Genomic DNA, 17616 nt, shown 5'->3' with positions numbered 1-17616 from the left:
TTATATACCAAGAATCTATCTGTAGCTAGGAGGTCCCTAAATGCTGCTAAACCCCCTACAGAATTGCACTCCTGTGCCTCTTCTTTTTCTGATCACTGTGGCACAAACATACTGGTAATGCTTCTGTGTCCCCTTTTGGGACCCCACCGGTGCTTTCCCTCATTTATCGGGGCAGCCCTGAGCCCAGCCTTAAGTCATTCATCATTCAATCCATTCAAAACCTCAGTTTTCTCATTTGTAAAATAAGGCTAATAATTCTGCTTCCAGTTGTTTTGAACATTAATTTGGGTAATGCACGAAAAGCAGTTAGCTTCATTATTATTCATTAACCTTGTAAGATTTTACTGTATGTCTATTATCAATGGTTAGAAGATTCTTCGAGATGTAACATCATTATTTCTCACCTTAGTATATTGTCAAATCCACTTTTTAAAATCCTTGTTTTCTTTCCTTTTGTACTTTGAAGATCCCCTTCACTGGCAGATGGACTTTGCAACCCCAGGGACTAGAAATTGAGCCCATCACTATTAACATGACAGAAATCATCTGGAGGCTGGAGAGAAATGCCCCCGTGGGTCCTCCAAACATTTGAAGATTCTCCAGCTTTCCTCGTATGTTAATTAGTCTGCCCTCATTAAACCTAACTTTGTACTTGCTAGAAAGAGGGGATAATCATTATGACTATTTCTGTAAAAGTAAGTGAGGTAATTAGTTCAATAAATGTTAATTAAGTGCTAACCATATGCACTACTGGGAAGGTGCTGGATACAGAACATCAGGAAGAGAGTCCCCGTTCAGAAGCAGTTCACAAAAATCTCTCAACTGTTTAAATCCCAATAACAAGTTAACACTCCTTATAAAATGTCACATTTAGATCTCCCAAGGTTTCTTTTTTACCTTTTTAGGTCCTACAAGCTTCAAGTGCCTGAAGTTTCTCATGTTTGCCTTCTCTCCTCGGTGGGATTGACAGGTATATCTGCTAGATGGGTCTCTGGCTATCCTGAATAAACGGTGTTCACGGTGTAAATTAAGCACTTGACAATCACATTCATCTTCTTGAAGTTTTGTTTGTTTATTTTTGAGAGAGAGCATGCACGCGTGCTAGTGAGGAAATGAGAGAGAGAGAGAGAGAGAGAGAGAGAGAAACAAACAGAATCCCAAGTAGGGGCCACACTGTCAGCACAGAGCCCAGTGCAGGGCTCAAACTCACAAACCATGAGATCGTGACCTGAGCCAAAATCAAGAGTCAGATGCTTAACTGACTGAGCCACCCAGGTACCCCATGTTCATCTTTTTAAATGCAATGTTTATTTAGCAAATTCCTGCTATATGGGAAGTGTTCCATAAACATTTATTTTAATAATTGAAAAGAATTTTGAAGTTGTCAGGGTGCTATTTAATTTGAAAATGCTCAGTAATTGAAGTTTGGGAACAGCAGACAGTAGGTGCATCATTTGGTGTTCTTGGGATAAAGAGAAGGTGCCACAGTGTCTGGGACGTGAGACTGACACCCAGGAACTTGTATCTGTCTACACTTTCTGTTTCTTAGACTGGAGCCCCTTGGAACTCAGAGTCAGCTTCTGGCCATGGCAGATAGGTAATTGAAGCATTTAGAGAGAGATGTTGATAATAATTTTATTTTTACTAATTATAGAAGAAGGGCATATTCATTTCAGCTAATGAATAAAAATCCTTACCTGTAATAACATGACCCAGAGATATTGCTTGTTGGCATTTTCATGTAAGTCACTGGGCTTTTTACAATGAACACAGCTGTGTGCAATTCTTTTCCTCTCATTCTCTCTAAAACCCCCTCCAATCAGGCTTAAAAATCCCCCTCGACCCCATAGAACTGATTGTGTCCAGGTTACCAAAAACATCCACTTTATGTGACCTGGTGGGTCAGTTCTCAGCTGCCAGCTAATCGACCAGTCAGCAGCTCTTGGCATGGTTGGCCATTCTCTCCTCCTTGTGGCTGTTTCTCCTCTGGCTTCTGGGGTGCCAGGCTGGTCTGGATGTTTCTGCCTCATTGGTTCCTCCTCAGCAGACTTAGCCTCTTCTTTCCTGCGGCCTGTCCAGGTTGGTTTGCTTTAGGCTTAGTTCTTGAACTTTTCTCTCTCTGTGTTTGGTGATTGTTCAAGCTCAAGGTTTGAATGCCGTCATTAGCTGCTGACCCCCAAATCTCATCTCCGGCCCCAACCTCCCACCTTAAACTCCAGACTGACATTCCCAACTGCCCACTGCACATCTCCATTTGCATGTTTCATCAGTGAAGGAAACAGAAGACTAGGCATGCTGACTACGAATGGAAGTTTAAACAATGGTTAGAAGGCCATTGGTTGGAAGAAAGGACAGTCAAAAATTGTCATGTGTGTTTTAGCCTAAAGCAAGCACATGTCTGGAAGCCATGGCACATTTTGGGATCCTTGCACCAAATCTTTAAGGCTATAGTCAGTAAAGTCCTGAAGCTACTGTGAATAACAAGCACCCACCAACTATCCCCAGGTGGGCATTTTTCAGAATGCTCAACCAGATGCCACTTGGAACCTCACTGCGGCTGCAACCACTTCCAGAGAACAAGTGCCTCAAAGTTCAGGCCTGTCACTGGCTGACTGATGGAGAGGGGGATTCTGGGCATTGTAGTCTTGGCCTCTCGTCAGCAGCTAATTTAGCAGAGGGTGCCAGTTATGATAATTTGAAAACAGTATAACATAGATGTCTGGTAGACGTCTCAAAAATAATACATCCAAAGCTCAATTCCAGTTCTTTCTTTTCAAACTGGCTTCATCCTCTGCCTTCATTTTTGTTACTGTCAACTCCATCCCCCAGGTGCTTAGACCCCAAACTTTGATTTTTGATTCCTCTCTTCACACCTCACGTTCAGTCCATTAGGAAATCCTGCTGGCTCTATCTTTAGAAATCTGGGCACTGAACATCTCTTAGCCACCCATTCTGCCCTTTCCTGGGTGTGGGCCACCATCCTTTCTTGCCTGGATTACTGTGCTAGACTCTAAACATCCTCCCTGCTTCTCCCATACTCCGCAGTTCAGCAGCCAGAGCCATCGTCTCAAACGGGAATCATCTCTCTCTTTGGTCACAATTTCGCAATACCCCCCCGCCCCCGCCCCTTATGGAGTGAAAACTGAAGTGCTTACAATGGTAACAAGGGACTATCGCTACCTGGGCCTCCTCTCCTAATGCACTCCCTCTTGTTTGCTTTGCTGCAGCCACACTGATCTCCACCCTGTTCCTTGAGCAGAGGAAAACAAAACATGCTTGGGGGGCTTGCTGTTCTGTCAGATACCTGCTTGGCTAACTCCCTCTCTCGAGTCTTCATTCACCTTTGCAAAGGATTAGGCTAACCTACCATTTAAAACTGCAGTATGGGGGCGCCTGGGTGGCGCAGTCGGTTAAGCGTCCGACTTCAGCCAGGTCACGATCTCGCGGTCCGTGAGTTCGAGCCCCGCGTCGGGCTCTGGGCTGATGGCTCGGAGCCTGGAGCCTGTTTCCGATTCTGTGTCTCCCTCTCTCTCTGCCCCTCCCCCGTTCATGCTCTGTCTCTCTCTGTCCCAAAAATAAATAAAAAACGTTGAAAAAAAAATTAAAAAAACAAACAAACAAAAAAAACCTGCAGTATGTCTCTGTCCAGCACTCCCAGATACTCGCCTACCAACCCCATGCCCCCCGCCCCCCACCACATGGCCCTTTTACCTTCTAATATACTGTAAGATGTTATTAATTATGTTTATTACCTATGGCCAATCTGCCATGCTAGAATATAAGCTCCACAATAACGAGGATCTTTATTCACTGGAATCTCAAACCTTTAGAATGGTGCCTGGAAATATGGGCATTCAATAAATATTAGTTGAATATATGGGTATATCCTTTTGTCAACCAAACCAATGGGATCCTGTTGTGTAAACTGTTTTATAAAACTCTTTTGCATACTATTTCTTGAAGATTTTTCCATGTCAGTAGACATACAGCTCAAGTATTTTTTTCTAACTACATTGTATGCCACTAACAATTTTCATTAGTTTAATGTTTAATTAATTTACAGATTAATGGCAACATCTTTTTTTTTTTTTTAATTTTTTTTTCAACGTTTTTTATTTATTTTTGGGACAGAGAGAGACATAGCATGAACGGGGGAGGGGCAGAGAGAGAGGGAGACACAGAATCGGAAGCAGGCTCCAGGCTCTGAGCCATCAGCCCAGAGCCTGACGCGGGGCTCGAACTCACGGACCGCGAGATCGTGACCTGGCTGAAGTCGGACGCTTAACCGACTGCGCCACCCAGGAGCCCCAATGGCAACATCTTTTTAAAAAAGCTTTATTGAGATGTAATTCACATACCATAAAATTTATCCATTTAAAGTAGATCCAGGGCCAACACCTATTTATTGAGGGCATGCTATCTTCTGGGCACTGTGATCTGCTTTGAGGGTACAGCTGTGAAGAAAATGGGCCTAGTTTCTGCCCTTACAGAAGTTATGATCTGAGAAGAGAAGGAGACAGGCAAACATTAAGAACTGTACATGTGATTACTTAACTATTATGGTAAGAGCTACAAAGGAAAAGAGGATGCCATCTGAGTCACTAGCAGAATGCCCTACTCTCTCTCATCCTGGGGGCCAGGACAGGGTTCCCTCATAGTGGAATTTAAACTGAGCCCTGGTAGGGTGAGTAGGAATTAAGCAAGTGAAGGAAGTACGGCCAATTGGGGGCTCTAGAAGGAAAGTTGTTATCGCTAGACTTCTAGGCTGTTTCATTCTTTCAGTGATATATGCTGTGATGAGGGTCTTTAAAATACTTCCATACAGTAAATTCTTAGAACTAAAATTGCTAGGTCAAAATATATGCAGATCCACCCTCCCTTTCTCCCTCCCTCCCTTCCTTGCTTCCTTCTTTCCTTCCTTCCTTCCTTCCTTCCTTCCTTCCTTCCTTCCTTCCTTCCTTCCTTCCTTCCTTCCTTCTCTGCTTTCTTGAATTTTTGCATGTACGATGTTGCTGGAAGGGCAGTAGTTTAGGTGTCTAGGAAATTCCAGGTCCCCATTATTTTGTTGCTTCCTTCCAGGATGGGGTTGAGAAGGGGGTCAAGGAACCTTGGAAAAGAAGACCCTGTGGCAAGTCTTTGTGAGTTGAGGTTGGCAGAGAGTAGCAATGCCACAGCATGGAGGGCATCAAAAAATCCAAACTTGCAAAGCAGTTTCCAATATTTCTGAAGCGTATTAAGAAACGTTTTTATTTTCTCTTTATTTAGTTTCTTCTTTACATGTAAAATTATTAAGAGTGGGGTTCCTGGGTGGCTCAGTTGGTTAAGCGTTGGACTCTTAGTTTCAGGTCGTGATCTCACAGTTCATGAGATTAAACCCTGCATCAGGCTCCGCATGACAGTGGAGAGCCTGCTTGGGATTCTCTCTCTCCCCCTCTCTCTCTGCCCCTCCCACTTGTGTGTGCACGTGCTCTGTTTCCCAAAATAAATAAACTTTAAAAAGTTATTAAGAGCTCCTGGAGCTCTAATTTTGATTGCTTTTTCAGTGACTCTAATGAGTACATGATTGTAGTATATGGATAATCTCGCTATTTAAATACTAAGTGCTACTGAAATTATGACTATATTTCAGGTTAGTACTTAAAATTTCAATTTCAGTTATAAATGCCAAATAAAAGAAGACACAAAACAGTTTGCAGAAAGTACATGAAATAAAATGGGAATAAAAAAATCTGACGGCAGCAATAGGAAAGAAAAGCAAATTAGCCGAGTCAAGCTAATAAGAGTAATAAATAAGTTAACATGTTTAAATCATGTGAAAGTAGGAATCCTGTAATACTTATTTCAACCTTAAATTCATTACATGGCTTCTTTATATTCAATTTCTACTGAAAAATTGTTTTGCTTCTCTCTTTCCTCAGGTACTAGCAGGAATTTCCCTTTACTTTTTATTCATTTTACTCATGTTCAATGGTATGCCATCAGGGAGTCCTTTCTTGATTGTCCTAATTAAAAGAGAAGGTCTTGTCTCCACTCTATGACATGGTTTCCCTGCTTCTACCCTTGCTCCATTCCAATCCATTGTCCATGCTGGGGTCAGAGTGATTTTGAAATCCAAGAACAGCTAATGCTGTTAAAACCCTCCAGTGGCTCCCCATTTCCATCAGAAGAGTTCACACTCTTGTGTGGCCTGCAAGGCCCTACCTAGTCTGCTCCCCTAAGCCTCCCATCTCTTTGACTTTTTATCTTTTTACCCCTCCCTTCTTGTTATGGGCTAAACTGTGTCCCCCTAAAATCCGTATGTTGAGGTCCTAAACCCCAGGCCCTCAGCATGTGACTGTATTTGGAGATAGAGATAATTACATTAAAATGAGGTCCTCCAATTTGGCCGGTGTGACTGATGTCCATATAGGAAGAAGAAATTAGGACTTAGCTGTGTACATAGGGAAGACCAGGTGAACACATGGGGAGAAGATGGCTATCTGTAAGCCTAGGAGTGAAGCCTCAGAAGAAACCACCCCTGCTAATACCTGAGCTCTGACTTCTAGCCTCTAGAACTGTGAGACAAGAAATTTCTCTTAAGCCACCCAGTCTGTAGTACTTTGTTATGTCAGCCAAGCAGTCTAACACACCTTTATTCTTTTTATTTAATGTTTATTTATTTATTTTGAGAGAAAGAGAATATGTGCACACAAGTTGGGGAGGAGCAGAGAGAGAGGGAGAGAGAATCTCAAGCAAGCTCTGCGCTGTTAGCACGGAGCCCAGCATGGAACTCCATCCCATGAACCATGAGATCATGACCTGAGCCAAGATTATGAGTCAGAGTCAGATCTTTAACTGACTGAGCCATCCAGGCGCCCCACCTTTGTTTACTCTTTATCCTCTTTGAAGTCTTTGTAGTACCTCAGACAAACCAAGTGTGGTCCCTTTTCAGGGCCTTTGCCTCTCAAATTCCCTCTGCATGGAGTGCTGCTCACCTGCATGGCCTACTCCCTCACTGCAGTCTGCTTTCTGCTCCAATGTCACCTGTTCTAGGGGCTTCACTGGGTCTTGTATTAAAAATAGCACCCCTGTTCCATCATTATTTATCCTCTTACACTGTAAGCACTTACACTATGTAAAATACTTTATTAATACATTTCTTTGTTGCCTATCTTCCCTCATGAACCCTTGCCCTGACTGTAAGCTCTGTTTTGTTTACTGCTGCTGTATGTTGAGTGCCTGGGATAGTAGGCACTCAGTAGATATTTGCTAAGTGAGTAAACAGAATGAATACATGAAATTTTTAATCCTTGAAGCATAAAAGTAGGGTCACTGTAAAGTTGTGCTAATCAAACATACCATCTTACAAATAACATTGTTTTTTTTTCCTTATTTAAATTTATTTATTTATTTTTAATTTACATTGAAGTTAGCACAGAGTGCAATAATAATTTCAGGAATAGATTCCAGTGATTCATCCCCTATGTATAATACCCAGTGCTCACCCCAAGTGTTTTCCTTAATGCCCCTTAACCATTTAGCCTGTCCCCCCACCAACAACCCCTCCAGCAACCCTCAGTTTGTTATCTGTATTTAACAGTCTCTTATGTTTTGTTTCTCTCCATTTTTATATTATTTTTGCTTCCCTTCCCTTATGTTCATCTGTTTTTTATGTTAAATTCCACATTAGTGAAGTCATATATTTGTCTTTCTCTGACTTTTGCTTAGCATAATACCCTCTAGTTCCATCCATATTGTTGCAAATGGCAAGATTTCATTCTTTTTGATTGCCAAGTAATACTCTGTTGTATATATATACCACATCTTCTTTATCCATTCATCTGTTGGTGGACATTTGAGCACTTTCCATACTTTGGCTATTGTCAATGGCACTGCTATAAACATTGGGGTGCATGTGCCCCTTTGAAACAGCACACCTGTATCCTTTGGATAAATCCCTAGTAGTGCAATTGCTGGGTCGTAGGGTGGTTCTATTTTTGACTTTTTGAGGAACCTCCATACTGTTTTCCAGAGTGGCTGTACCAGTTTGCATTCCCACCAGCAGTGCAAAAGAGATCCTCTTTCTTTGCATCCTTATCAACATCTGTTGTTGCCTGAGTTGTTGATTTTAGCCATTCTGACTGGTGTGAGGTGGTATCTCATTGTGGTTTTGATTTGCATTTCTCTGATGATGAGTGATGTTGAGCATTTTTTCATGTGTCTATTAGCCATCTGGATGTCTTCTTTGGAAAAGTGTCTATTCATGTCCTTTGCCCATAAAATGACATTCTTGTAGTTACCATTGGGTTCTGGAGAAAGGTGTTGTGGATTTTTACTTAAGGTAACTTAAAACCTTAATAAATACACATCACCAGTTAAAATTTCATTTGCTTTATTTTTATTAAGACTTTAGGTTCTCCAAAAATTTTAATTAAACCTACTTTTGATAAGTTAATAATTTCTACCCACGAGAGATTTAATTAGCATTTGAAAAGGAATTTAAAGCTATACCATGCTGTATAAACATTATATGAAAAGCATTAAAGACTTTCTTATATGGGGGAGGAAATTGCTAAAGTTGACAAACATTCAAACTTAAAAGGAAACCATGCCAAGTGACAACCTCCCTTTTAGACCAACCTGCAATATCCATATTGATTACCACCAAGACCAAATGTTCCAGCTACTTCTGTTCATCGTGGACCATGTGTAGTGACACCATGGTTTCCACACAGAAACTACATGGATTAATACTGGGAAATTAAACCTATGTAATATTTGATCAGATCCAAATTGATTATGGTTGTATGGATATGACTTTCAATTTGATTTTTCATTACATGGTAGTTGCCTCCTTGCTGTCCCTAGATCTATTTTTTCACTATTGCCTCTAGGAACCTCTACTTATCCAACTGAAATAAAAAAAAAAACAAAAAACAAAAAACAAAACTGTGGCTAATTTGCTTGAGGTTTTAAAAAATAACTTATTTATTTTTATTTGAAAACTTTTTTTTTTTTTTTTGAAAGAGAGCGAGTGAGCATGAGTGGGGGAGGGGCAGAAAGTGAGACACAGAATCCGAAGCCGGCTCCAGGGTCTTGAGCTGTCAGCACAGAGCCCAATGTGGGGCTTGAACTCATGGACCATGAGATCATGACCTGAGCCAAAATCAGATGCTTAACCGATTGAGCCACCCAGGTGCCCCAAAAAATTAATTAATTAATTTTTTTATTATAAAAGTAAAGAGCCATGTTAAAGAGTATTTTGAAAATAAAAAATTACCCAATTTTTGCTTTTTTGGTGGATGTCTTCTTATTTTTTTACATAGTTGTAATTAGAGTATATGTATGCTTTCATACCCTGGTTTTTCATTCCATATCATATATAATCATTTTAACATAGTGCTTCATAAAATGAATGATACTGCTTAATAGTGGTGTTTTAGTGGTTGCCTAAAACTTAAGTGGATGAACCATAATTGACATAACCCATTTTCTTACTGCGAGAACGTCAGTCCCAAAACCTCAACCCCTACCCCCAATGTTTTGCTGTTTTAAATTATAATTACTGTCTTCATGTTTTTTTACTTTCTTCCATATTTTGGGTAATTCTTTACTATGAATGTCTGTAAGTGGAGTTCCCAGTGGGTGGTAAAGGGTTAACTCAGCAGATCTGGGTCACTGCAATGAGGGCTGTGTTTGTGACTGGCCCTTGGCTGGCTCGTGGGGACTGAGCTCTTGGAATATTCTCATTAATGAGTGTTTTTCATGTCTGGGGTCTTGAGCCATGCTATAACTGCTTTTCTAGATCGTTTTTACTACGTGCTTTACGGTGGACACCTGAGATCCCCCTGTGGCTGTGGAGCTTTAGTAACTGAGGTCCACCATGGCAGGCACTGTGTGTGACTGACCCCTGATAAAACCCCTGACAACCAGGCTCTCAGGTGAGCTTCCCCTGTTGACGACACTGTGCCCTTGCTGTCACACATCATCGCCCAAGGAATTAGGCATATCCCGTGTGACTCCGCTAAGAGGGGACTCTTGGAAGCTTGTGCCTGGTTTCCTCCAGATTGTGTTTGTCCCACGTGCCTCTTCCCTTTGAGATTTTACTCTATCCTTTTTGCTGCAATAAATGGCAGCTGTGGCTACACTAGCGTCTGGGTCTTCTGAGTCCTTTTAGGGAACCATCAAGCCTGAGGGTGGTCTTGGAGATCCGGACACAGATGGCCTGGTTGGCATTCGGTGGCAGATAACAGAAACTACTCTAGCTAACTTAAGCGAAGTGTTTATTGTCATATATTCTGTGGCTTCCAAAATTGTTTGGAATGCGTGTAAAAGTAAATGGGGTTTCCAGAGACAGTTTCTAGCCCTGGGATTTCGTTTCTTCTGCCAGGATCAGAAAACCCCACACCAAGAAGCTGCTTGCTGTAAAATCACATTGCCTTAGCAAATGGATGCCTTGCCTCTTGACTTGCTCCCCTCTAAACTCAGTTCCGAATCCAGGCATCTGAATGATGGAACTTCACTCATACCTGGACCTGTAGCTGCAGGGCATCTGGAAATGTGGTATTTCATTTCCACCGCGCCCAAAGACACGAGAAGGAAATTAGAATTCTGTCCAGTGGGCCAGTCCACACTATCTAATATCTTGTGTTAAAGGATATAAACATTTTAGCGTTTCTTGATATACACTGCCAAACAGCTTTCCCAAGAGGCTGGAAAAATTGACAGTGGCTCCAGAAAGTTCTCTAGTGCTTTACTCTATGAGGGGAAGGTAATCTCCCTGGATGAAAATAAACACTGAGTAATAAGGGGCAGCCTAATCATTTCCTGTGCTCTCCTTCTCTACCTTTCTCCCACTCTGTTTTTCTTGGAAGAAACAGATTCCTATAGATTGTGGTTAGAGGTAATCCCTTCCTTGAAAGCTGGGAATTATAAATCAATATGTAAATCAACTACTCTTTGTTGGTGACTTAACAAATGCAAGCCAGAAATTATATAGTGCTGGCTAAGAAATTTTCATTATTTTTGAAACTACTGAATAAGCAGAAGGCTTATTTTACTTTTACTTTTATAAATTGAATTCATACTTTCCTCTTTCTTCTTACAGTAGTGGAATTGTTAGGTTCATCTCAGGCCTCCTCCAGGCCCTGTGTCTTTCCAGACTTTCCTAAATAACTACCACTGGTTGTCTTAAAAACAGAGATGGGCTTAGGGGTGCCTGGGTGGCTCAGTCAGTTAAGCAACCAACTCTTGATGTAGGCTCAGGTCATGATCTCATGGTTTGTGGGATGGAGCCCTGTATTGGGCTCTGCCCTATTACTTGGGATATCCCCTATTTGGAATTCTGTATCCCTCTCTCTCTGCCCTTCTCCTGCTCATGCTCTCTCTCTCTCTCAAAATAAATAAATATTAAATAAAAACGGGCTTAGAGTCAGCTAATAAGAGCTTTGAGATGAGATTTTTGCTCAAGAACTTTAGTTGTTGGAAGATGTAACATCTCATCCAGATGTCAAAAAATATTTAATAACTATGGTGGATATGTTTATACAGACATACCTCATTTTACTATGCTTTGCTTTATTGTGCTTTACAGATAATGCATTTTTTAACAGATTGAAGGCTGTGGCAATTATGTGTCAAGCAAGTCTATTGACACCATGTTTCCAACAGCATTTGCTCACTTAGTGCCTCTGTGTCACGTGTTGGTGATTCTTGCAATATTTTAAACTTTTCATTATTATTGTATTTGTTAATATCTGTGATTAGTGATTACTAGTGTTGAAAGCTCAGATGGTAGTTTGCATTTTTTTTTTAGCAAGAAGGTATTTTTAATTTTTATTATTTATTTATTTTTGAGAAAGAGAGAGAGAGAGAGAGAGAGAGAATGGATAACAGGGAGGGGCAGAGGGGAAGAAGGGGACGGAGAGGGAGAGGGAGAGGGAGAGGGAGAGGGAGAGGGAGAGGGAGAGGGAGAGAGAATGAATCCCGAGCAGACTCCATGCTGAGTGTAGAGCCGGATGTGGGACTCTATCCCACTACCCTTGGATCATGACCTGAGCTAAAATCAAGAGTTGGATGCTCAACTGACTTAGCCACCCAGGCACCCCTATAAAGTATTTTTAAATTAAGGTATGCACATTATTCTTTAGACATAATGCTATAGCACACTTAATAGACTACAGTATACTGTAAACATTTATATGCACCGGGAAACCAAACAATTAATTTGACCCGCTTTATCACAGTATTTGCTTTATTTGTGGTGGTCTGGAACCAAACCCACAATATCTCTGAGGTATGCCTGTATACACAAAGGATGTCATAAATAACAATGATTTCCTAATTCCTTAAAGGAACTTACAACTTAACAATTACTAGATCTTGGAACATTGTGGTCATTTGTTAAACAGCAATAGAAAGCAAATGCAGGGTATTTGTGATACACTGTCATAAGGAGATCCTATTATTTTACATATAACATGCACATGCATAGAAAAACATCTCAAAGGATGGATGATAAATGTTGACAGCGGTTTTCACTGGGGGGTAAGACAGCAAGTGGCTTTTACTTTACCACTTATATTTACTATATTGTTTGAAAAGTTTCTTTTTTTTTTTTTTAATTTTTTTTTTTAATTTTTAATTTTTTAATTTTTTTTATTTTTGGGACAGAGAGAGGCAGAGCATGAACGGGAGAGGGGCAGAGAGAGAGGGAGACACAGAATCGGAAACAGGCTCCAGGCTCCGAGCCATCAGCCCAGAGCCCGACGCGGGGCTCGAACTCACGGACCGCGAGATCGTGACCTGGCTGAAGTCGGACGCTTAACCGACTGCGCCACCCAGGCGCCCCTTGTTTGAAAAGTTTCTAATAAGCATATATTACATCAATAGCCATATGGGAAAAATAAGGGTCTGAAAAGGCGAGAAAGAAAATCATTAAAAAGTATATCCTAAGTACCTCAAAGGGGTATAGATTTAAATTACATAACTGATAAGACTGTATTTTTGTAAAGTGTGCAGTATTATGAAAATACACTGTAGCATATTTTTCTAAGCCCCTGATCTCTCTTCCTTATATAGAATTAATAGGTCTGATGCCTTTAGGTGTGCTTAGCTTCAGAATTTTATTTTAAAGGGATATCTATGGTACAACATAATGTCTCTAGTCCTCTTACTGAAAATCATTTACAATGGACAAATCCTAACAATTTTTGCAACAAGCTTTCATTAAGTTTTCCTAAAAATAGAAAGAGTTCACATTATATACCATTTTGAATTTATTTTCTTACATTTTCAAAATAATTTACTGTAAAATGTTAAGTTTCAAGGAAAATTTATAGGAAACCATAGAGCAGCTAGAGTTCTTTACAATAAAATCCAGGACAAAAATAATTTTCAGGTTGAATATTTATCAAAAGGTATAAGTAGATTATAAATATATTTTGGCAATCTGATGAATTTAAGGGCACTTTAAAAGTCATCTAGTTAAATTACTACAGATATGACACGTTTGATGAAATCTAACCTGTAAGTCTAATGCCAACGATCATTTCTTCCTGCTAAATCATAAAAATAATTTATCTGAAAAATCCATGAGTACTATAAAGATTTCTTCATAAAGACTCTTTAATAATTTGGGCTAATCTCTGGAAGGCCTAAAATAGGAAAGAGATAAGAATTAATGAAATTAGGCTGCTACTTAGGAAAAGTCTGTGATAATTTAAAAAGTTCACACAAAGAGTATCTTAGGTTGAACTGAAGCAATGGAAAGTCAAATTTAACATCAGCTTTATCAGGTTAGGATGCCAGCAATGTCCACTAATACATGTAGATATAAGCTTGTCAGAGTTCCAGGATTTTTGTGTATTCTTATAGCCCTCAAGATCATTATTTTCCATTTTCTCCACAACACTACTTTTTCATATGATCTCTCACCTGAACATACGTTATATATTGTTTCAATTGTCTAACTCTATTCATATGTTAAAGCAGACATAACTTCTGAAAAGTATATTTAGCGACATGAGAAAGCAAGTAAATAAAGAACACACCAAGAACCAATACATCTGCAAGGGCAAGTACAGACTCTTCTCTCAAGGTTAAGGGCACTGTTCAATTAGGGCTCTTCTATTTGGACTCCCAAACACACAGTCCTTAGGAACTCGTTTCTTTGCTTCTTGTTATTTTGGCTAAACCCAGACTTGTGATGAATTTAATATCATTGTATTTGACCCTTGCTGATACATTTTTCTTCAGAGAAAGAGACTGATGGCTTTCATGAATTTGTACTGTTGACTCATGTTAATTCCATGAAGGAAGGAAAGAAATTTTCTTCATAACATGTTAATAATCTGCTCACACTGTTCAGCAAGTCTGAAAACTATTCACGAAGACAAGGAAATTTAACTACAACTTGGTCTCGTGAATTTGTCTATTTATGACTGTTAAAGTGTGTCTTTTAATAGTAATTCATGACTTTTTAACTGATACCTGTTGTTGAGAAACCCAAGAAGACATTAAATAATGTTATAACTCACAAAATGAACACAAGCACCAAAAAAGTGGAATTGATATCTAGTGTTATTATGAAAAGAATATTGTGCTCACCATATCCATTTGTTCTGGAGAAGCTGAAGAGAAGGACACTCTAAAGTAAGGGCTAGGTGCTGAGGTATCAGCGTAGAAAACATTTCCAGGAAGCATTAATATCTAAGAGAGTTTATGGAAAACAAGTGAATAACCATTAAAACAAAAAAAAAAAAACTAAAGGAAATATAGGTAGATCTAATCTCAGAGTGGGTAAAGACTTTTTACATTTGAAAAAAACTTAAGAAAATCATGAGAAAAATCATTTTATATAAAAATTCTGTATGTCCTATAATAAATAAAATAGCACACAAACTGGAAAAATGTTTATAAGAAATATGGCAAATGCTACCTCTTCTCCATATAAAGAATACAAAGAAACTAAGAAGAAAAACACTAAAATTCGAGCTTTGATGGGCAAAGTACAGCTTATAAAAGAAATAGAAATGGTAATAAACATGAATACATGTTTAACCAACTAGAAAAGTAATATAAATTCAAACAATGAAAGACCATTTTTAAGTTATCAACTTTGGAAGTAACTTTTAAGTCAGAACTTGAAAGATAAGTAGTTGTTGGCCGAGCAAAAAGTGGGGGAAGAGTATTTTAGGGAGAAGATAGTGTAAAGGGCTTGAGATGGGAAGAAATTGGTCTGGCCAAAGAACTAAAAGGAGGTAAAAAATTTAATGAAGTGAATGACTAAAAAATGTTATGTAAGTGTGTCAAGACAGAGTGGTGGGAACAAGTGGTATTCTTTTTTTTTTTTTTTTTTTTCAACGTTTTTTATTATTTATTTTTGGGACAGAGAGAGACAGAGCATGAACAGGGGAGGTGCAGAGAGAGGGAGACACAGAATCGGAAACAGGCTCCAGGCTCCGAGCCATCAGCCCAGAGCCTGACGCGGGGCTCAAACTCACGGACCGCGAGATCGTGACCTGGCTGAAGTCGGACGCTTAACCGACTGCGCCACCCAGGCGCCCCACAAGTGGTATTCTTGATGTGAGCACCATGGCAGTTGGCTCACGGACTGTGAACTCCATTTCCTCTGTTTCCTGGGTATAGAAATATATTCTGTTCCCCAGCTTCTTTCCAGTTATATGTGGCCATATGACCAAATCTTGGCCAATGGATGTGAAGGGATGCATGCCATTTCTAGGCCTTCCCCATAAAAATCTCTCCATGTGTGATCCATCATGCTCTTTCCATTTTGTAGCCATTGTGTAATCCATGGGTTGAAGACTGAAGAGCAACAAGAAGGAAGGAACTATAGTCTCTGATTCACTGTTTGGACAGAGTTGCCTGCAGATCACATCTTTAAGTTTTATGTGAGTCAGAAATAAACTTTGATTGTGTTAAGTCTTTGAGAATGTTGTCTAATACAATCATGATATTCAAAAGGATTATTACATGGTAAAAATCTGGGCACTGTCTGCTAAAGTAAGATGAGTTGGGAGTGACATGGTTTGGGCCATTTTGGGGAAGAGATTTCAAGGCAGAAGATGGGTTTCTGTGTCCTGAATAACAATAAAATGAAAACCATCATTTATCCCAATATAGTGGAAAAGTTTGGGGATGTATTACAAGCAAGGGGCTGTAAGAGAAGGTGGGAGTAGTAATAATCCCTTTACAAGATGACCAGGATTGGGCTAAGGTTGAGATCATAAAGTTAGAGATTATTTAGACAAAGAAAAGGTTACATGCAACAGGATAAATGGGATATATGGAGAACACTGAAAAAACTACAAGAAAGTCTGAGGTCTATATCCTTAGCACCCAGCTCAGAGATACATAGAAATAAATAGCCACTTATCAAATGTTCTTGATGATAATGGCATTGGCAGAAAAGGAAAGAAGACATAAAACTGGTTTATTATACTAATATGTATTTCTTTGAAATAAGTCAGTACTTGTTAAGTACTTAGTATGTAGAATTAGTAGGATTAGAACAATGAATAAAGATGAGCCTTGTCGTCAAGTAAGATGGTTAGAGAGGATGCCTGACTTGAAGTCCAGGTAGTCGGCTTCCACGTCTCATCTCTGGACATGAGTTTTTCAACGTCCAGACCACCTCCTGTCTCAGGCACTAGTGTGGTCCTGTGCTAGCATTAACACAATCTGTTTGCTTGTACTTCCTGCTTCAAGACAAAAGTGATCCTAGAAACAGATCTTAGTGTTTACAAAGACTGGCAAATGTGATAAAAGAATTAATTCACGGAGAAAAGATACCTTATTAGGTAACAATTTTGAAAACATTTCGATTTTTCACCTTAATCAATGCCCCTGAATGATAACTAAGTAGGTTTAAGTACAAAATGAGAAAAAAAACCCAAAAAACAAAAAACCTAGAAGTCCTTATAGTCTGATTTTAAGTGGAAATAACAAGATACAAACTTTTCTGTGTAATTTTGACAATGGAAAATAATTGCACAGCCAAAATACTAGATTTAGACAAGCCCTTCAAGAAAATATATTACAAATGGTCACAAAATTGGGGTAGGCTATTTAAAAAATTTTCATGATTCTTTTATGTATTTTCCAAGTTTGCTGCCATGAGTGTGTTTTACTTTCTTAATAAGGAAAAAAAAAAACCCTCTGCTCTTAGCTACTAAACTAACCAGTAGCTGGGATGACCATATTATTATTAATGTAGACCAGAAGAATAATTATGTGACTCAAAAATCTATTATGATTTTAATAATATTACTAGAGACATGAGATCTAGAGATAGGAGGTAACATCTGATACTAAAATATTATGGGTTGGAGTGGAGGGCAACTTTTATTTTAAGTAAGAAGTCATGTTAAAGAAAAAGTACAACTCTTTTCCCCTTTTACCTCTTTCTTAATGGCTTTTTCTTCAATCAGTTGTTTTACATCATAAATGCCCTTAATTTTAAGCCATAAAAACATTCCAGCAGTAGGAACATGCCATTCTGCCAAACCTACAAACCAAAGAAGAGAATAAATATCTGCTAGAGCCAGTTTTGATGATGTCAAATCTGTTACTTAATGATGCAATCGCAGTAACTGTCAACTAGTATTTCTAAAAATG

The 17616-nt window shown here is 39.3% G+C and overlaps 1 protein-coding gene across 6 annotated transcripts in view; it reads right to left on the bottom strand.

Moving 5' to 3' along the window:
* Window positions 1-4319: 4319 nt before the first annotated feature.
* The window catches only part of AADAT (aminoadipate aminotransferase), a 32532-nt gene continuing 19235 nt past the window's right edge, over window positions 4320-17616 (bottom strand). For 3 of the 6 annotated variants that reach the window (XM_058720906.1, XM_058720902.1, XM_058720903.1), the window contains exons 12-14: window positions 17400-17506; window positions 14587-14688; window positions 4320-4500 (exon numbers count right to left, since the gene is read on the bottom strand). In XM_058720906.1, coding sequence (XP_058576889.1) covers window positions 4417-4500; window positions 14587-14688; window positions 17400-17506 — 293 coding nt within the window. In that variant the 3' untranslated portion in view covers window positions 4320-4416. Of the gene's footprint in view, window positions 4501-7357; window positions 8289-13084; window positions 13635-14586; window positions 14689-17399; window positions 17507-17616 lie in introns of those variants that run through there. The other 3 variants (XR_009259199.1, XM_058720904.1, XM_058720905.1) reach the window with 3 other exon arrangements.

This window comes from Neofelis nebulosa, chromosome 3, assembly GCF_028018385.1.
Source record: "Neofelis nebulosa isolate mNeoNeb1 chromosome 3, mNeoNeb1.pri, whole genome shotgun sequence".
NCBI classification, from domain to species: Eukaryota; Metazoa; Chordata; class Mammalia; order Carnivora; family Felidae; genus Neofelis; species Neofelis nebulosa.
The sequence above is the reverse complement of the archived record's forward strand: the minus strand, read 5'-3'. Positions and strand labels throughout refer to the sequence as shown.